Source organism: Engystomops pustulosus, chromosome 4, assembly GCF_040894005.1.
Source record: "Engystomops pustulosus chromosome 4, aEngPut4.maternal, whole genome shotgun sequence".
In the NCBI taxonomy this organism is placed as follows: Eukaryota; Metazoa; Chordata; class Amphibia; order Anura; family Leptodactylidae; genus Engystomops; species Engystomops pustulosus.
In genome coordinates this window covers 224,341,602-224,363,288 of record NC_092414.1, presented here as the reverse complement: position 1 = coordinate 224,363,288, position 21,687 = coordinate 224,341,602, and the positions used below count along the sequence as shown (strand labels likewise).

General features: G+C 50.4%; 1 protein-coding gene across 1 annotated transcript in view; it reads left to right on the top strand.

Moving 5' to 3' along the window:
• Window positions 1-21,115, top strand: part of INCA1 (inhibitor of CDK, cyclin A1 interacting protein 1) — a 35,915-nt gene extending 14,800 nt beyond the window's left edge. The window contains exon 7 of the mRNA XM_072150023.1: window positions 20,161-21,115. Coding sequence (XP_072006124.1) covers window positions 20,161-21,033 — 873 coding nt within the window. The 3' untranslated portion in view covers window positions 21,034-21,115. The remainder of the gene's footprint in view (window positions 1-20,160) is intronic.
• The last annotated feature ends 572 nt before the right edge of the window (window positions 21,116-21,687 follow it).

Here is a 21,687-nt window from a genome sequence, read left to right as displayed (position 1 = left end):
ACAGCAAGTCCAACCCGCTTTGCAGCGGGCTCCATTAAAAACTGGGTACCACTTAGACTCCGCTCCAGTGTGTTGGCTTACGTCATCGTCTGGGGCGGTCCAGTGGGTCCACTACCCCTGGTGACTGACAGTAAGATCCGACCATGGATCCTGCCAAGGTTCCGCTACCTGAACTGGCTGGCCTTACGACCATTGTCGTTCAGCAGACCCAGCTGATTGCCAGCAACTTGGACAACTCACCACCCTGCAGCCATTGTTGGCTACCCAGCACCAGCGTCCAGTACCTCCCATTACTATGGCTGCATTGTCTTCTGCTGAAAACAGGCTGAATCTTTCCATGCCTTCCAAGTATAACGGTGAGGCCAAGTTATGCAGGGGCTTCATTACCTAGTGCTTCGTACATTGTATCGAACTGCCCAGGTGGCTTTCGTGATCAGCCTTCTTTCCGGGAAAGCCCTGGCGTGGGCTACTCCCCTCTGGGAGATGAACAATCCAGTCATGGCTACTGTCACCGCGTTCCTTGCTGAATTACGGTCCTTCTTTGAGGAACCTGCCAGGCTGTCTTCTGCTGAGACTGCACTGCTGAACCTGCATCAAGGCGACTCTTGTGTTGGTGCAGTACAGTTCCGTACCCTGGCTTCTGAGCTAGCCTGGAATGAAGCCGCCCTGGTCGTAACCTTTAAAAAGGAACTCTCACGACAGGTTAAAGACGCACTGTCTGCACATGATTTTCCGTCTACGTTGAGTGGTCTCATCTGGTTTGCTGAGTGCTCAGAGGAACAGCATCTGGAACGACTGCTAGTCAGGACCCGACGTTTGCCCCCTCTGGCTCCTGTCTTCCAAAGACCTTGTCAACCACTTTCTGTGTCAGCTGCAAAGGAACCGATGCAGGTGGATAGAGCTTGTCTGTCTTCCCAGGCGCGTTCCAGGCGACAACAAGAGAACCACTGCCTCTATTATGCCTACACAGAACATTTCCATCAGATCTGGGAGTGCATGCACCTAGGGTTCTTGGGAGAAGCGTCCCCAGGTGAGAACAAAGCTTCACCACTAAAAACACCTGTCTTACTGTTACTAGTTACGAGACAAGTAATCATTTTCAAGTCTCTGCCTTCCTAGATTCCGGTTCTGCAGAAAAGTTTGCCTTGGTCTCTCAGTATTATCTTCCTGTAGTCCGTCTTGAGAAGTTGCTGGTCATCTCGTAGGTCAGTGTCTACGACTCGGTCTGGTACCGCACTGAGCCCCTATGTCTGTAAGTGAGGCCTTCCACAAGGAGAGACTTTCTTTTTAGATGCTACCACAGTCCACGTCGTCTGTTCTTCTGGACCTTCCGTGGTTGCAGGGCCACGCACCTGTGCTAAACTGGCTGACCAGAATGCCAGTCACGCTGTTTGGAGGTACCTTGTCCCGTCTCCACTGTGTCTTCTCCAATGTTTTCTAAGCCTTTGGTGGGTCTCCCCGCTCCATATATGGACTTTGACGATGTCTTTTTAGAAAAGCAAATGGAGACTGTCCTATAGACCTATTGCCGGGCATGTCTCATGTATCCTTTTTCTGTGCCTGAAACCGCGGGTATGTCAGCCTACATGAAGGAGAACCTGCAGAGGGGGTTCATAAGCAAGTCCTCTTCTCCTGCCGGTTAAGGATTCTTCTGTAGGGTCACTCCGTCCATGCATAGATTATCACGGCCATAACAAAATCACTGTGAAGAACCACTACCCATTGCCGTTCATGTAACTTTTTGACCGCTTACGTGGCGCCATGGTCTTTACCAAACTAGACCTACGTGGGGCCTATAACCTTATCCGTATCTGCAAAGGCGATGAGTGGAAGACCGCCTTCAATACTCGTGATGGGCACTTGGAGTATCTGGTCATGCCGTTTGGACGCTCCAGCTGCATTTCAGGAGTTTGTCAATGACATTTTCAGAGACTTGCTGTATACCTGTGTCGTAGTCTATCTCAATGATATCCTGGTGTTCTCTACGGACCTTGAGTCCTACCAGTCCCAAGTACAGCAAGTCCTCAGAAGTGGCAATCGCCTTTATGTCAAACTCAAGAAGTGCCAATTTCACCAAAAGACTTTCCCTTTCTCGGATACATCATCTCTGACAAGGGACTTCAGATGGACCCTGCGGTAGTTATCTGCGTTACTTTAGTGGCCCCGGCCAGAATGACTACGTGCTCTCCGGAGGTTCCTGGGTTTCGCTATCTACTATCGGCAGTTTATACCACATTATTCTCCCATCGTGGCGCTAACTAAGAAGAACGCTAATCCAAAACTCTGGCCTCCGGCAGCTGAAGAAGCTTTTTCCAAGCTGAAGTCTGCCTTTGCCTCCGCTTCCGCTCTCACCTGGTCCGATACTGAGAGACCGTTCCTGCTAGAGGTTGATGCCTCATCGGTTGGTGCTGGAGCCGTTCTCACCCAGAAAGGGCCCAAAGGTCGAACCCTTACTTGCGGCTTATTTACTACGGGTCCCGCGGCTTTTTTTGTAGGGTTTTTTCAACTTTTCGGGAATCGCGATTGTGTCGCACGCGATCGGATTTTGGCGCATCGGCGCATCAGTATTTGTCCCCAAATACTGACTTGGGGACATTGCCTTCGTGTGGCTCGGCATCCTGGGGTGCACCGCTCTGTCGCCCTCATTTCCCGTTTGTACTGGTGGCCAGATCTGGTCAAGGATGTAAGGCATTTTGTGGGCTCCTGCACTTCCTGTGCCCAAAATAAGCCATTTCATCTTAATCCAACTGGTCAGTTACCAGTACTGATATCCAGCTGCCCGTAGACTCAAGTGGCAATGGACTTTATCAACAATCTTCCATCTTCCTCGGGTAATACCGTCATCTGGGTGGTAAACAAGCGTTTCTCGAAGATTTCCCACTTTGTTCCTCTGTCAGGTCTACCGTCAGTTCCACGCCTTGCCAGCTTGTTCTTCACCCACATCTTCCATCTTCCCTCTGCATATTGTATCGGACCGAGGGGTCTAGTTTGTTTCCCAGTTCTGGCGTTCTCTGTGCAGCCAACTTCAAGTGAAATTGGACTTTCTTGGTCCATTCGAGGTGCTGCAGCGCATTAATCCTGTGGCGTATGTATAACCTCCGCTTTCCTCCCACTATGTACATCCTGGGGTGCACCGCTGTGTCTCTCCTAAAGCCAGTCATCATTAAACCGCTTCTCCCGGCAAGTTCCTCCTCCTGCTCCTGAGGCTGACTACACCGATGTCTTCGGAGTAAAGGAGGTTCTGGACATGGTGAGAGGTAAGCGGTTCTTCCTTGTTGACTGGAAGGGGTTTGGGCCTGAGGAGAGGTCTTGGGAGCCTGAGGACAATATCTTGGACCGTGGACTGCAAAAATTCCTCCAGAACAAGAAGAGGGGGAGCCCGAAGGTGGGGGGCGGTACTGTCAGGGGTGCCCTTGTGACCCATGTCCCGGGTCGCAGATGCACCCATGCCGCTCCCCGGGACCCCCACTGTCTTTATGGCCTTACCGCGTTTCTGCGCTGGCTCTGGCAGCCCAGCCTGCCTCCTAGGGCGCGCATGCCAGCTTCCGATTATTGGTGCTGGGCGGCTGCCTTTTCTGTTAAATGTTCGGTCCCTTCCTGTGTCCCCTGCCGGATCTTTGTGTTTCAATGAGAGAAAGCTGTGTTCCTTGCCGTGTGCGTTTATCCTGATTTCCCATTGTGACCTCTATTCTGTTCCCAATTTCGCTCATATGCTGCCTGTTCTGACCTACCACTACGTCTGCTCCTCTGCGGCCTGTCCCGACCTCCTGCCTGTCCCTGACCACGGATTTGCCTTACGACTCTGTACTACGCTGTGGTCAGCACCTGTGGAGCTACCTGGTGGTACCACGACGCAGCAGTCCAACCCGTTTTGCAGCAGGCCCTGGTGAAAACCCAGGTACCACTTAGACTCCGCTCCCAGATGTCGGCTTACATCATCGTCCGCGGTGTTCCAGTGGATCCACTACCCCTGGTGCCTGACAATTAAACGTCTGTATACAAGAATGCACACTTTCTTGACTGTGTTTTGTCGAGACACTGCTTGCACAGCAAAGTCTCGCCAGGTGGGCTTGTTCTTTGCCAGCTCATAATGCGACCAGAAGAGCTCTAAGCCCTCCGGCCGAACAAAGCTGACATCGGACTCCGGAGTACCATAAGGATGTATCAGGGCAAAGATGTCACTAGCCCTGAAGTTCATCTTCAGGAGGAGCTCCACCACCCTTGACCTGGGTGGGAATGCGTCACTGCCCCTCCAGCGAAGACGAGCCACATTCCTACGGGCAGCTTCCGGCCTAATTGTGGGTAAAGACCATACAGTCTCTCCCCCCCCTTTGCTCCTCCAAAGAGGTTGGAGTGGCTCAATGGGGACCGCATTTCCGTCGGGTTTCCCTACTATTTCCGCGCTGCATTTAACAGGGGTTTTTGGAGCATGTGATCAGATTTTGGCGCAGTCGCGTCGACTTTCATGCGACACAAATCAGGGGCGTGGCCGTCGGACTAGGCGCAGGATTTAGAATTCAAATTGTGTCATATGTCAGGCCAAGAAAGCAGAGGATCAATTGTGTCAGGCCATTTCAATAGGTCATGTGCTTTATACAGCCCAAGAAAGCAGAGGATCAGCTAGGGTCTGGATGCAGGGCACACATCTATGGGCTGCTGAGAGACATTCAAGGCCTCTACAAGAGACCAGAAGAGTCAACAGAGGATAGGAAAAGGTGGAGTGACCGTGTGTGGGAGAGCATGAAAGCAGGGTGAAGGTAGAAAGCTTATGTATTCAAGATATATATATATATATATATATATATATACAGCACCTTCAGCCTCTCCTACCACATATATACAGCCCCTAGATCCTTTCCTACCACATATATACAGCCCCTACTCCCTCTCCTACCACATATATACAGCCCCTACACCCTCTCCTACCACATATATACAGCCCCTCCACCCTCTCCAACCACATATATACAGCCCCTACTCCCTCTCCTACCACATATATACAGCCCCTACACCCTCTCCAACCACATATATACAGCCCCTCCACCCTCTCCAACCACATATATACAGCCCCTACATCCTCTCCAACCACATATATACAGCCTCTCCAACCACATATATACAGCCCCTACAACCTCTCGTGTTAGGTTTTAGGTTTTTTTATTATAATTTTTTTTTTTACTTTTTTTTAAATTTTATTTACTTTTACTATTTTTCAGACTCCCTAGGCTACTTTAACCCCAGGTTGTCTGATCCTATCCTATACTGCCATACTACAGTATGATCAGTATATGGGGATTTTCATCCTCAATCATTACAATTAGCACTTTGTAATAAAAGGGTTAAATCCAGACAGCCTCGGGTCTTCAGAAGACCCGAGGCTGTCATGGCAACCGATCGCGGCTCCCTGATGACAACACAGGGAGCGAGGATCTCAAACAAGATGGCGGCGCGATGAAGCCGCTGGCAGCTTTGCCGGTGGCAGTATGCACATTACCACCCACGATTGGTGCTTGCACCAATCGCGGGTGTTACTGGAAAGTATTGGCTGCGATATGCAGCAAGACTTACCGACTATCGGGAGGGCTTAGCCCGTGAGCCCTCTCCATGCACCCACAGCCGACCCGCAACATGCTATTACGTCACGGGTCGTGAAAGGGTACAGCCCAATGGGTACATTACTTAGAAACGTTACATAACGTTACAATATACTTGATAGCTACTTTTAGTGGCAAACAGGAATGTCTATTTCCTGTAAAGAAAAGGCATCGTATGCATGATAGTCCTCATAAAATTAAATAAAAAGTCCTCTTGACCTAAAAGGTAAGGCATAAAGTGCATTGCAACCAATAATAAATGTCCATTTTCTGAAAAAGAAGGCATAAGACTGAAAGCAGCAGTAATAAGGCTGTCCTTTTTCCTTGATGAGACTATAATCTCTCAGAGATCTCAAATCCATCAGAGTCCATTCTCTGGGCACAGTCCTTGAAGACGGGGAAAAAGGTGCAAAGACAAAGGATCTCCTCGTAGTACGAGGGACACAGTCCTTTGTAGGGGAATGAGCTCCGCATTCAGCAGAGAGAAGTGCTTTCAAGCACTACTGGGGAGAGTTCAAGGAGAGTCTCTTGACTTTTAGAAATAAATAAAGATGAGAGTCCAGAAAAGCCTCTGGCTCTAAAAGACAAAATAGGCTCATCCCAACTGGGAGAAAAATCTAAAGAATATTTACAAAGTAGCAGTACCCGTAACAGTCTCGTCATCATCGTCCTCGATGTCAGGCACTGGAGTTGGAGACGCAAGTACCTCAGGTTTGATGAGGGCAACAGGCTCAGGAACAGGGTCATCCTTTAGGAGCAACTGTATTGGTGACTGCTGCAGGGATGGTGTCCTCTCCGGGCTAGATCCTACTGGTGTGGAAACAAGCAAACAGAACTGAGGCACAGTCACAAGGTCAACAAAATTGGGGATTGGTGAACAAAGAGAGTATCATAGACTGGACACTGGGGTCAGAGGTCTTGGCAGAGGGGTGAAGGATCGTAGGCATATTTTAAGTCGGTTCCTGTGTACCCGGAGTATCGGACTGTCTCCTCTTGAAATCTTGTAGACTTCAGGGAGACACTGTCCCTAACTAGGTATGGCTCACCCTTCCATCGCCTATCTAACTTACTGGTGGAGTGGTTGTTCCGCAGCCATACTCGTTCCCCAGGGACAAGTTGCTCTGCACAGGCATGGTGGTCAAAGTCTCTCTTCTGTTTATCTCGGGCCTCTTCTAACCATAGATTTACAATTTCTCTGGCATCCGCCAGGCGCCTCTGGTGTTCCTGGACCCAGTAATTCTGGGGGAGCAGAGATTGGGAGACAGGGGCTTCCATGTCCAAGGCCATATCTGTGGGGCGATGGCCATGTCTCCCGAACATTAAGTAATATGGAATGTATCCAGTGAAGCAGTGAGTGGTGTTGTTATACAGATACACCTACTAAGGTTGAAGCTTCGGCCAGTCATCCCTTTGCATATTGATGATGTTCTAGTTCGGAGAGTCCATTTCCCTGTGGGTGGTATGCTGTGGTCCACAACTTCTTGCAGCCTTAGAGGGTACACAACTCTTGGAACACTTGGGACTCGATTGACTTCCCTTGGCCCGTAAGGATCTTATCCGGACAGCCCTAGAGTAGGGTGAAGCTTCTCCATAGGATCACCGCAGTGGTTCTAGCAGACAGATCCCTGACTGGCACTGCCACCACAAACTTTGTAGAATGGTTGATGACAGTCATCGCGTACATATGACTGGGCCTGCTGGGCTCCAACTTCATGTGGTCAAGGGCCACAATTTCCAGAGGGCGGTGACTCACAATGAGGTGTAGAGGAGCCCTTTTGTTATGTCGCTCTCCCCGAGCAATGGAACAGGCTGGGCACCCAGTAGAATCGCTTCTGGAGGGTAGCCTCAGTCTTCTGAGTGCCAAAGTGCCCGGACTGGTCATGGTACATATCCAGCACTATCTCGGCATCCCTCCTGGGAATCATGATCTGATACAGTCAGTTCTCCTTTATAGTAGGCCCTGATGCATGCTTAGAGTCTATCTCTGGAGCCACAGTTGGGACAATTCTCTGTCAGCCTGGGGTCGACAGATCCTTTCAGGCATTTGCACACTGGAAAGGTAGTCCATTCATTTTCCTATGCCGCGGCTATCAGCCTGGAGACTCAAATAGAGGTCCTTCTCTGCGGGTGGCACAGACTCTTCTTGTTGCGCAACAGGTGCCGCTTCAGAGGGCAAGGAGTAGACTCTCTGGGAATTTTGTTGCATGAAGCATGCAAAGAACACCAGCATCTCAATGTCTTCTATTTGAGCATCAGTGGAGAGTCCGGTCCACTGGTCAGGGAGACGGGACAAAGCATCGGCATTGTCATTGGTTTTGCTGGCCCGGTACTTGATGGTAAAATTGAAAATGGCCAGCCTGTCGGCCCACCGCTGCTCAAGTGCCCCAAGCTGGGCAGTATTCATATGCGCCAAGAGGTTGTTGTCTGTGAAGGAGGGCACCAGAACTTTTCGGTGACTGCCCAGACTAACGCCAAGAACTCCAACTTGAACAAGCTGTAATTCTGGTCGTTTTGTTCCAGTTCTCAGAGAGAATGGCTGGCGTGGGCTATGACCCTTTCAGTTCCATACTGGAGCTGGGATAGTACAACCCCTAGGCCCTTTTTGTTGACATCGGTGTAGATAATAAAGAACAGATTGTAATCTGTATATCCTAACATTAGAGGCTCCGTCAGCCTTTGTTTCAGCATCTGGAATGCAGCTTCTCGTTCTGCTGTCCAGTCGATGAGCGCTCAAGACCGTTGGCCATCTTTGGGAAGTCCCCTTAGGACTTTTGCAGGGGTGCCACCAGCTGGGCAAATTTCGGGATAAACCGCCTGTAGTAGCTGGCAAATCCCAGGAAGCTCTTGACATCCCAGATGGTAGACAGGGTAGGCCAGTTCTGGACAGGTGCAACCTTCTCCGGGTCTGGCTCAATTCCATCAGCACTCCCCAAATGTCCTAGGAATTTCACACTAGCCTGTAACAGATGGCACTTGGATGGTTTAACCTTCAACCCATGCTGGGTCAAGATTTGAAAGAGGTGAACCTCATAGGTCTTGGAGTAGATGATGATGCCATCCAAGTATAGAATGATGGTTTCAAAGTTTCTGTGTCCCAAACATCTCTCCATTAACCACTGAAACGTGCCCGGGCATTGCACAAGCCGAAGGGCCTGCTGTGAACAGGCCAATTGGGGTGGTGAAGGCCGTCTTCTTCCTTTCTTCACGCGCTATGGCCACTGGCCAGTAGCCACTGATCAGGTCAAGGGTGGAGAAGAAGGCAGCCGACCCTTAGGCTGTGAGGGATTATTTCATTAGAGGCAGCGAATAAGTGTCGTTGTGGGTGATATTGTTGATATTTTTATAGTCAATGCAGAAGCGAAGTTACATCCTTTTTCACAAGGACCACGGGCTGTGGCTCTCCTGGATGACATTGACTGTCTTCATCTCCTGTACCAGCTTCTTCACCTTTTGATAGCGGGCTGGAGTAATTGGCCGATACCTCTCTTTGATAGGAGGATGAGAGCCAGTAGGGATGGTGTGCTGGATCAGGGTAGTCTGTCCAAAGTCCAGCGGGTGTTTGCTGAAGGCCTGGTGGTGCTGCATGACGACTTCCAGTACACATTACACTTAGTCTGTAGGAATGATATCATCATCTCCAATATTGAGTTCAAGCCACCAAGATTGCTCGGCAGGCTCACCTTCAGCACTTCAGTTGACTTAAGTTTCCACCAAGTCTTCAGGGTGAACGCTCAAGAGAGTGGCTACAGCTTGATATCTTCTCAGATCCACTGGGGAGTCTCCCACGTTTAGCAGTCTGATTGGTAATTTTCCTCGAGAGACTGATTAGGCTCCTGGCTGCCAGAATGGGTAGCTCTTCATCGGCTGGTAGAGGTTCTACCATGGCCTGGTAGTCTTGACCTTGAATAACCAATGCAGGTTCGGCATCATACCAGTGTCTCAGTCCCAGGTTGAAGGAGGACAGGTTGAGAATCTTTGATCAAGACTCTAAAAATTTCTCCATCTGGGCCAGCAAAGAGAACTTGCATGGTCTCTTGAATCACCTTCCTAGAGTCACTGGGCATCGATGGTAGGGAGTTCTGGAGAGCCTTCAGCACTTCAGGGTAGCAGTGGGGGTGGTCCCCACATACCTCAGCATCCAAGTGGAATGTTGGAGACTTAGAGGTTCTTCCCTTAAAGGTTGTCCCGTAGTGTCAAGGGTTTCTCGTTTAACCAACGGCACTCGTTCTCTTCATGTCCGTAACTGCGGCAGTAGCTACACCGCAGTCTGGCCTGTTTGGGTGGGGCGGCTGGCTGTAAGGAAGCATCATGTGGTCTTTTCCTCTTTGAGGGGGAAGTTATTCCAACTGCGCCAGGCGTTCTAGTATTTTGGTCATTGTATACTAGGACAGCAAGTTCTTCGGCCACTCAAAGCTGGTGTTGCCAGCTGCACTGGAGAAGAGGCTAGAGCGGCATCTTCCAGATCCACATGCTCAGACTCCTCCTGGGGCTCAGCAGGCAAGCATTCTCCCAGGATGTCGATGGCAATCTCTTTAAACTCAAGAAAAGAAGTTACAGCATTTTTAATTGGCATTTATGATGCTTATCCAGAGGCCCATCAATAAATTGTTCCCGTAAAGTTTGGGCGGAATTCCCAGCCCCTTTAGGGTCAAGGCAAATTATAGCTTTCACGTGTCCTGCAGGGAAAGGACAAAGTTTCTTGGGGCTTCTGTCTTTTCCAAAAGAATTTCTGTTTCAGATTGGAGGCAGTACACTTCTCAAAGGTGGAGCGCTGCCTATTGAGGATTTGGGTTATATATTGGCATTCCTCTCAGGGCCAGGACTTGACTTCCCAGAGAGCAGGTCCCTTTAACTTCCCGGTTAGGATGCCCACTTTCTGCTCTTCCTTGAGCGGGTATAGGGTGAAGGTAGCTAGCACCTTAGCTCTAAATTCAGAGAGAGTGTGTAACTTCCCGTCATAGTGGGGCAACAAGGGGGCCCCAAAATAGTAGGGCATAGCCAGGGGCATCACCGTGGTGGCACTGGTTGTAGTAGAATTAGGCGGGCTATCTGGAGTGTTTGGCAGACTCCAATGCCCTGATGAGGGTTCCGGCGACAGGAGTCGCTCCAGCACAGTGTCCTCTTCCTGATCCGACATGGTCGGGCTAGTATCCCTGATTATGAAAGGCTAGCAGGCTTGTCAATGTCCGTTGCTATGGGTGATGGCTGGTGATGGCTGGATGTGGTCCCTTTAAGGAACAGTCACTATTCCAATATACGCCTAACTTCGGAAAAACAATCTCTGCCCTCCTTTAACTTCCCCAATGGTACTCACTCAGGATCAACAGCGGTGACAGGACAGCTCCGGTGCACGATGGTCCCTTTTCCGCTCAGTCGGCAGGCAGGAGATGCTCAGCGGGGATCAGTGCTGCTCCTTTTTGGTGGCAGGATACTTGCGTCGTCATGCACACATGGTTGGCAGGCTCCTCAGCAGCGTGTGCCTGAATCCAAGATGGACGATTAACCCTCTTCCTTGCGGGGCTGCAACCACTCTAGCTCCTCCTTCAAGGTACTTAGCGCCACATGCGCAGATGGGCGGAGCTTAGCGAGTAGCCTGGGTTTCCCACCAGTGAGGATTTTGGCGGGCTGAGAGGGTGTAGGGGCTGTATATATGTGGTTGGAGAGGGTGTAGGGGCTGTATATATGTTGTAGGAGAGGGTGTAGGGGCTGTATATATGTGGTAGGAGAGGGTGTAGGGGCTGTATATATGTGGTTGGAGAGGGTGTAGGTGCTGTATATATGTGGTTGGAGAGGGTGTAGGGGCTGTATATATGTGGTTGGAGAGGGTGTAGGGGCTGTATATATGTGGTTGGAGAGGGTGTAGGGGCTGTATATATGTGGTTGGAGAGGGTGTAGTGGCTGTATATATGTGGTTGGAGAGGGTGTAGTGGCTGTATATATGTGGTTGGAGAGGGTGTAGGGGCTGTATATATGTGGTTGGAGAGGGTGTAGGGGCTGTATATATGTGGTTGGAGAGGGTGTAGGGGCTGTATATATGTGGTTGGAGAGGGTGTAGGGGCTGTATATATGTGGTAGGAGAGGGTGTAGGGGCTGTATATATGTGGTTGGAGAGGGTGTAGGGGCTGTATATATGTGGTAGGAGAGGGTGTAGGGGCTGTATATATGTGGTTGGAAAGGGTGTAGGGGCTGTATATATGTGGTTGGAGAGGGTGTAGGCTGTATATATGTGGTTGGAGAGGGTGTAGGGGCTGTATATATGTGGTTGGAGAGGGTGTAGGGGCTGTATATATGTGGTTGGAGAGGGTGTAGGGGCTGTATATATGTGGTTGGAGAGGGTGTAGGGGCTGTATATATGTGGTAGGAGAGGGTGAAGGGGCGGTATATATGAGGTTGGAGAGGGTGTAGGGGCTGTATATATGTGGTTGGAGAGGGTGTAGGGGCTGTATATATGTGGTTGGAGAGGGTGTAGGGGCTGTATATATGTGGTTGGAGAGGGTGTAGGGGCTGTATATATGTGGTAGGAGAGGGTGTAGGGGCTGTATATATGTGGTTGGAGAGGGTGAAGGGGCTGTATATATGTGGTAGGAGAGGGTGTAGGGGCTGTATATATGTGGTTGGAGAGGGTGTAGGGGCTGTATATATGTGGTTGGAGAGGGTGTAGGGGCTGTATATATGTGGTTGGAGAGGGTGTAGGGGCTGTATATATGTGGTAGGAGAGGGTGTAGGGGCTGTATATATGTGGTTGGGGAGGGTGTAGGGGCTGTATATATGTGGTTGGAGAGGGTGTAGGGGCTGTATATATGTGGTTGGAGAGGGTGTAGGGGCTGTATATATGTGGTTGGAGAGGGTGTAGGGGCTGTATATATGTGGTTGGAGAGGGTGTAGGGGCTGTATATATGTGGTTGGAGAGGGTTTAGGGGCTGTATATATGTGGTTGGAGAGGGTGTAGGGGCTGTATATATGTGGTTGGAGAGGGTGTAGGGGCTGTATATATGTGGTTGGAGAGGGTGTAGGGGCTGTATATATGTGGTTGGAGAGGTTGTAGGGGCTGTATATATGTGGTTGGAGAGGCTGTATATATGTGGTTGGAGAGGGTGTAGGGGCTGTATATATGTGGTTGGAGAGGGTGTAGGGGCTGTATATATGTGGTTGGAGAGGGTGTAGGGGCTGTATATATGTGGTTGGAGAGGCTGTATATATGTGGTTGGAGAGGCTGTATATATGTGGTTGGATAGGTTGTAGGGGCTGTATACATGTGGTTGGAGAGGCTGTATATATGTGGTTGGAGAGGTTGTAGGGGCTGTATATATGTGGTTGGAGAGGCTGTATATATGTGGTAGGAGAGGGTGTAGGGGCTGTATATATGTGGTTGGAGAGGGTGTAGGGGCTGTATATATGTGGTTGGAGAGGGTGTAGGGGCTGTATATATGTGGTAGGAGAGGGTGTAGGGGCTGTATATATGTGGTTGGAGAGGGTGGAGGGGCTGTATATATGTGGTTGGAGAGGGTGTAGGGGCTGTATATATGTGGTTGGAGAGGGTGTAGGGGCTGTATATATGTGGTTGGAGAGGGTGTAGGGGCTGTATATATGTGGTTGGAGAGGGTGTAGGGGCTGTATATATGTGGTTGGAGAGGGTGTAGGGGCTGTATATATGTGGTTGGAGAGGGTGTAGGGGCTGTATATATGCGGTTGGAGAGGGTGTAGGGGTTGTATATATGTGGTTGGAGAGGGTGTAGGGGCTGTATATATGTGGTTGGAGAGGGTGTAGGGGCTGTATATATGTGGTAGGAGAGGGTGTAGGGGCTGTATATATGTGGTAGGAGAGGGAGTAGGGGCTGTATATATGTGGTTGGAGAGGGTGTAGGGGCTGTATATATGTGGTTGGAGAGGGTGTAGGGGCTGTATATATGTGGTTGGAGAGGGTGTAGGGGCTGTATATATGTAGTTGGAGAGGGTGGAGGGGCTGTATATATGTAGTTGGAGAGGGTGTAGGGGCTGTATATATGTGGTTGGAGAGGGTGTAGGGGCTGTATATATGTGGTTGGAGAGGGTGTAGGGGCTGTATATATGTAGTTGGAGAGGGTGGAGGGGCTGTATATATGTGGGTGGAGAGCGTGTAGGGGCTGTATATATGTGGTTGGAGAGGGTGTAGGGGCTGTATATATGTGGTAGGAGAGGGTGTAGGGGCTGTATATATGTGGTAGGAGAGGGTGTAGGGGCTGTATATATGTGGTTGGAGAGGGTGTAGGGGCTGTATATATGTGGTTGGAGAGGGTGTAGGGGCTGTATATATGTGGTAGGAGAGGGTGTAGGGGCTGTATATATGTGGTTGGAGAGGGTGTAGGGGCTGTATATATGTGGTTGGAGAGGGTGTAGGGGCTGTATGTATGCGGTTGGAGAGGGTGTAGGGGCTGTATATATGTGGTTGGAGAGGGTGTAGGGGCTGTATATATGTGGTTGGAGAGGGTGTAGGGGCTGTATATATGTGGTTGGAGAGGGTGTAGGGGCTGTATATATGTAGTTGGAGAGGGTGAAGGGGCTGTATATATGTGGTTGGAGAGGGTGGAGGGGCTGTATATATGTGGTAGGAGAGGGTGTAGGGGCTGTATATATGTGGTTGGAGAGGGTGTAGGGGCTGTATCTATGTGGTTGGAGAGGGTGTAGGGGCTGTATATATGTGGTTGGAGAGGGTGTAGGGGCTGTATATATGTGGTTGGAGAGGGTGTAGGGGCTGTATATATGTGGTTGGAGAGGGTGTAGGGGCTGTATATATGTGGTAGGAGAGGGTGAAGGGGCGGTATATATGAGGTTGGAGAGGGTGTAGGGGCTGTATATATGTGGTTGGAGAGGGTGTAGGGGCTGTATATATGTGGTTGGAGAGGGTGTAGGGGCTGTATATATGTGGTTGGAGAGGGTGTAGGGGCTGTATATATGTGGTAGGAGAGGGTGTAGGGGCTGTATATATGTGGTTGGAGAGGGTGAAGGGGCTGTATATATGTGGTAGGAGAGGGTGTAGGGGCTGTATATATGTGGTTGGAGAGGGTGTAGGGGCTGTATATATGTGGTTGGAGAGGGTGTAGGGGCTGTATATATGTGGTTGGAGAGGGTGTAGGGGCTGTATATATGTGGTAGGAGAGGGTGTAGGGGCTGTATATATGTGGTTGGGGAGGGTGTAGGGGCTGTATATATGTGGTTGGAGAGGGTGTAGGGGCTGTATATATGTGGTTGGAGAGGGTGTAGGGGCTGTATATATGTGGTTGGAGAGGGTGTAGGGGCTGTATATATGTGGTTGGAGAGGGTGTAGGGGCTGTATATATGTGGTTGGAGAGGGTTTAGGGGCTGTATATATGTGGTTGGAGAGGGTGTAGGGGCTGTATATATGTGGTTGGAGAGGGTGTAGGGGCTGTATATATGTGGTTGGAGAGGGTGTAGGGGCTGTATATATGTGGTTGGAGAGGTTGTAGGGGCTGTATATATGTGGTTGGAGAGGCTGTATATATGTGGTTGGAGAGGGTGTAGGGGCTGTATATATGTGGTTGGAGAGGGTGTAGGGGCTGTATATATGTGGTTGGAGAGGGTGTAGGGGCTGTATATATGTGGTTGGAGAGGCTGTATATATGTGGTTGGAGAGGCTGTATATATGTGGTTGGATAGGTTGTAGGGGCTGTATACATGTGGTTGGAGAGGCTGTATATATGTGGTTGGAGAGGTTGTAGGGGCTGTATATATGTGGTTGGAGAGGCTGTATATATGTGGTAGGAGAGGGTGTAGGGGCTGTATATATGTGGTTGGAGAGGGTGTAGGGGCTGTATATATGTGGTTGGAGAGGGTGTAGGGGCTGTATATATGTGGTAGGAGAGGGTGTAGGGGCTGTATATATGTGGTTGGAGAGGGTGGAGGGGCTGTATATATGTGGTTGGAGAGGGTGTAGGGGCTGTATATATGTGGTTGGAGAGGGTGTAGGGGCTGTATATATGTGGTTGGAGAGGGTGTAGGGGCTGTATATATGTGGTTGGAGAGGGTGTAGGGGCTGTATATATGTGGTTGGAGAGGGTGTAGGGGCTGTATATATGTGGTTGGAGAGGGTGTAGGGGCTGTATATATGCGGTTGGAGAGGGTGTAGGGGTTGTATATATGTGGTTGGAGAGGGTGTAGGGGCTGTATATATGTGGTTGGAGAGGGTGTAGGGGCTGTATATATGTGGTAGGAGAGGGTGTAGGGGCTGTATATATGTGGTAGGAGAGGGAGTAGGGGCTGTATATATGTGGTTGGAGAGGGTGTAGGGGCTGTATATATGTGGTTGGAGAGGGTGTAGGGGCTGTATATATGTGGTTGGAGAGGGTGTAGGGGCTGTATATATGTAGTTGGAGAGGGTGGAGGGGCTGTATATATGTAGTTGGAGAGGGTGTAGGGGCTGTATATATGTGGTTGGAGAGGGTGTAGGGGCTGTATATATGTGGTTGGAGAGGGTGTAGGGGCTGTATATATGTAGTTGGAGAGGGTGGAGGGGCTGTATATATGTGGGTGGAGAGCGTGTAGGGGCTGTATATATGTGGTTGGAGAGGGTGTAGGGGCTGTATATATGTGGTAGGAGAGGGTGTAGGGGCTGTATATATGTGGTAGGAGAGGGTGTAGGGGCTGTATATATGTGGTTGGAGAGGGTGTAGGGGCTGTATATATGTGGTTGGAGAGGGTGTAGGGGCTGTATATATGTGGTAGGAGAGGGTGTAGGGGCTGTATATATGTGGTTGGAGAGGGTGTAGGGGCTGTATATATGTGGTTGGAGAGGGTGTAGGGGCTGTATGTATGCGGTTGGAGAGGGTGTAGGGGCTGTATATATGTGGTTGGAGAGGGTGTAGGGGCTGTATATATGTGGTTGGAGAGGGTGTAGGGGCTGTATATATGTGGTTGGAGAGGGTGTAGGGGCTGTATATATGTAGTTGGAGAGGGTGAAGGGGCTGTATATATGTGGTTGGAGAGGGTGGAGGGGCTGTATATATGTGGTAGGAGAGGGTGTAGGGGCTGTATATATGTGGTTGGAGAGGGTGTAGGGGCTGTATCTATGTGGTTGGAGAGGGTGTAGGGGCTGTATATATGTGGTTGGAGAGGGTGTAGGGGCTGTATATATGTGGTAGGAGAGGGTGTAGGGGCTGTATATATGTGGTTGGAGAGGGTGGAGGGGCTGTATATATGTGGTAGGAGAGGGTGTAGGGGCTGTATATATGTGGTAGGAGAGGGTGTAGGGGCTGTATATATGTGGTAGGAGAGGGTGTAGGGGCTGTATATATGTGGTTGGAGAGGGTGTAGGGGCTGTATATATGTGGTTGGAGAGGGTGTAGGGGCTGTATATATGTGGTTGGAGAGGGTGTAGGGGCTGTATATATGTGGTTGGAGAGGGTGTAGGGGCTGTATATATGTGGGTGGAGAGGGTGTAGGGGCTGTATATATGTGGGTGGAGAGGGTGTAGGGGCTGTATATATGTGGGTGGAGAGGGTGTAGGGGCTGTATATATGTGGTAGGAGAGGGTGTAGGGGCTGTATATATGTGGTAGGAGAGGGTGTAGGGGCTGTATATATGTGGTAGGAGAGGGTGTAGGGGCTGTATATATGTGGTTGGAGAGGGTGTAGGGGCTGTATATATGTGGTTGGAGAGGGTGTAGGGGCTGTATATATGTGGTAGGAGAGGGTGTAGGGGCTGTATATATGTGGTAGGAGAGGGTGTAGGGGCTGTATATATGTGGTAGGAGAGGGTGTAGGGGCTGTATATATGTGGTTGGAGAGGGTGTAGGGGCTGTATATATGTGGTTGGAGAGGGTGTAGGGGCTGTATATATGTGGTTGGAGAGGGTGTAGGGGCTGTATATATGTGGTTGGAGAGGGTGTAGGGGCTGTATATATGTGGTTGTAGAGGGTGGAGGGGCTGTATATATGTGGTAGGAGAGGGTGTAGGTGCTGTATATATGTGGTTGGAGAGGGTGTAGGGGCTGTATATATGTGGTTGTAGAGGGTGTAGGGGCTGTATATATGTGGTTGTAGAGGGTGTAGGGGCTGTATATATGTGGTTGGAGAGGGTGTAGGGGCTGTATATATGTGGTTGGAGAGGGTGTAGGGGCTGTATATATGTGGTTGGAGAGGGTGGAGGGGCTGTATATATGTGGTTGGAGAGGGTGTAGGGGCTGTATATATGTGGTTGGAGAGGGTGTAGGGGCTGTATATATGTGGCTGGAGAGGGTGTAGGGGCTGTATATATGTAGTTGGAGAGGGTGTAGGGGCTGTATATATGTGGTTGGAGAGGGTGTAGGGGCTGTATATATGTGGTTGGAGAGGGTGGAGGGGCTGTATATATGTGGTTGGAGAGGGTGTAGGGGCTGTATATATGTGGTTGGAGAGGGTGTAGGGGCTGTATATATGTGGCTGGAGAGGGTGTAGGGGCTGTATATATGTGGTTGGAGAGGGTGTAGGGGCTGTATATATGTGGTTGGAGAGGGTGTAGGGGCTGTATATATGTGGCTGGAGAGGGTGGAGAGGCTGTATATATGTGGTTGGAGAGGGTGTAGGGGCTGTATATATGTGGGTGGAGAGGGTGTAGGGGCTGTATATATGTGGGTGGAGAGGGTGGAGGGGCTGTATATATGTGGTTGGAGAGGGTGTAGGGGCTGTATATATGTGGGTGGAGAGGGTGGAGGGGCTGTATATATGTGGTAGGAGAGGGTGTAGGGGCTGTATATATGTGGTAGGAGAGGGTGTAGGGGCTGTATATATGTGGTTGGAGAGGGTGTAGGGGCTGTATATATGTGGCTGGAGAGGGTGTAGGGGCTGTATCTATGTGGTTGGAGAGGGTGTAGGGGCTGTATATATGTGGTTGGAGAGGATGTAGGGGCTGTATATATGTGGCAGGAGAGGGTGTAGGGGCTGTATATATGTGGTTGGAGAGGATGTAGGGGCTGTATATATGTGGTTGGAGAGGGTGTAGGGGCTGTATATATGTGGTTGGAGATGGTGAAGGGGCTGTATATATGTGGTAGGAGAGGGTGTAGGGGCTGTATATATGTGGTAGGAGAGGGTGTAGGGGCTGTATATATGTGGTTGGAGAGGGTGTAGGGGCTGTATATATGTGGTTGGAGAGGGTGTAGGGGCTGTATATATGTGGTTGGAGAGGGTGGAGGGGCTGTATATATGTGGTAGGAGAGGGTGTAGGGGCTGTATATATGTGGTTGGAGAGGGTGTAGGGGCTGTATATATGTGGTTGGAGAGGGTGTAGGTGCTGTATATATGTGGGTGGAGAGGGTGTAGGGGCTGTATATATGTGGTAGGATAGGGTGTAGGGGCTGTATATATGTGGGTGGTGAGGGTGTAGGGGCTGTATATATGTGGGTGGTGAGGGTGTAGGGGCTGTATATATGTGGTAGGAGAGGGTGGAGGGGCTGTATATATGTGGTTGGAGAGGGTGTAGGGGCTGTATATATGTGGTAGGATAGGGTGTAGGGGCTGTATATATGTGGTTGGAGAGGGTGTAGGGGCTGTATATATGTGGTAGGAGAGGGTGTAGGGGCTGTATATATGTGGTTGGAGAGGGTGTAGGGGCTGTATATATGTGGTTGGAGAGGGTGTAGGGGCTGTATATATGTGGTTGGAGAGGGTGTAGGGGCTGTATATATGTGGCTGGAGAGGGTGTAGGGGCTGTATCTATGTGGTTGGAGAGGGTGTAGGGGCTGTATATATGTGGTAGGAGAGGGTGTAGGTGCTGTATATATGTGGTTGGAGAGGGTGTAGGTGCTGTATATATGTGGTTGGAGAGGGTGTAGGGGCTGTATATATGTGGTTGGAGAGGGTGTAGGGGCTGTATATATGTGGTTGGAGAGGGTGTAGGGGCTGTATATATGTGGTTGGAGAGGGTGTAGGGGCTGTATATATGTGGTTGGAGAGGGTGTAGGGGCTGTATATATGTGGGTGGAGAGGGTGTAGGGGCTGTATATATGTGGTTGGAGAGGGTGTAGGGGCTGTATATATGTGGTTGGAGAGGGTGTAGGGGCTGTATATATGTGGTAGGAGAGGGTGAAGGGGCTGTATATATGTGGTTGGAGAGGGTGTAGGGGCTGTATATATGTGGTTGGAGAGGATGTAGGGGCTGTATATATGTGGGTGGAGAGGGTGTAGGGGCTGTATATATGTGGTTGGAGATGGTGTAGGGGCTGTATATATGTGGTTGGAGAGGATGTAGGGGCTGTATATATGTGGGTGGAGAGGGTGTAGGGGCTGTATATATGTGGTAGGAGAGGGTGTAGGGGCTGTATATATGTGGTTGGAGAGGATGTAGGGGCTGTATATATGTGGGTGGAGAGGGTGTAGGGGCTGTATATATGTGGTAGGAGAGGGTGTAGGGGCTGTATATATGTGGTTGGAGAGGGTGTAGGGGCTGTATATATGTGGTTGGAGAGGGTGTAGGGGCTGTATATATGTGGTTGGAGAGGGTGTAGGGGCTGTATATATGTGGCTGGAGAGGGTGTAGGGGCTGTATGTGAGTGTGCACTTGTGCCGTCCATGATGTGATGTGTTTGTCACACTCAGGTGGTCTTCCCACGCATGAGCCCCCACAAAGATTTCTCCACCTGTTTTCTGGACGGGAGCTCGAAGGGAGTGAAACACTTCTCACAGATGAACCACAAACAAGATATTAATTTTTTTCTGGACAGAAGTTCTCATGAAGGGGTCTTGTTCCAAAGCCCCCCAAAAGATGTCTCTACATGTTTTCTGGGCAAGAGCTCTAACAGAGAGACGGGGTACCCAAGGATGAGCCCTACAAATCATGTTACCAACGGAGGGGTGCGATCATTCCCAAGCATTAGCCCCAGAAATGATGTCACAGCCGGTTGTGTGGACAGAAACTCTAAGAGAAGGATGATGAATCTAAGGAGGAGCCCCGAGAGATGTGCCACCACCAGCCTCCTGGACGGGAGCCCTGAGGGAGGGGTAGCTTTCCAGTGGCATAACCCTCAGAACGATGGCGCCACCTGTTTTCCGGAAAGCAGTTCCCAGGGAGGGGTCGTATTCCCAAGGTCCAGCCCCAAGAAAGAGCCCCCAGCCTGTTTTTTGAACAGGAGATCTGAGGGAGGGGCGGTATTCCCGAGGATGAGCCCCGATAACGAGGCTAACCCAATGTTTCTGCCCAGGAGCCCTGATGAAGGGGTAGGGTTCCCGTGGGATAAGCCCCAGAGAGATGTGAGCCCTCGTTTTCTGGAAAGGAGTTCTGGGGGACAGATGGTATTCTCGAGGATGAGCCCCAAAAATAATGTCCCCAGCTGTTTCCTGGATGGAAGCCCCGACAGAGGGGACATGTTCACGTGGAGGAGACCCAGGAAGAGCTCTGAGGGTGAAGCGGGTCTCCGATGGACCAGCCCCCAGGATCCGGAGCCCCGGGGGTTAGCCTGGGGCTTCATGTGAGCAGAACTTATAATATACGAAACGTTCAATTATCATATTTATGTTATGATACAGATTATGATGTTGTTACAGTTAATAAATGCGGATGTTCTTCCCAAAACTGGTTTCTCTATCCCAACCCTACAAGACCACCCACACCGCAAGCCCACAAGGGGAGGAGACTAGTTATACCCCATGGTGAGGGGAGGAGACTGGTTATACCCCATGGTGGGGGGAGGAGACTGGTTATACCCCATGGTGGGGGGAGGAGACTAGTTATACCCCATGGTGAGGGGAGGAGACTGGTTATACCCCATGGTGGGAGGATGAGACTGGTTATACCCCATGGTGAGGGGAGGAGACTAGTTATACCCCATGGTGGGGGGAGGAGACTGGTTATACCCCATGGTGAGGGGAGGAGACTGGTTATACCCCATGGTGAGGGGAGGAGACTAGTTATACCCCATGGTGAGGGGAGGAGACTGGTTATACCCCATGGTGGGGGGAGGAGACTGGTTATACCCCATGGTGGGGGGAGGAGACTAGTTATACCCCATGGTGAGGGGAGGAGACTGGTTATACCCCATGGTGGGGGGAGGAGACTGGTTATACCCCATGGTGAGGGGAGGAGACTGGTTATACCCCATGGTGAGGGGAGGAGACTAGTTATACCCC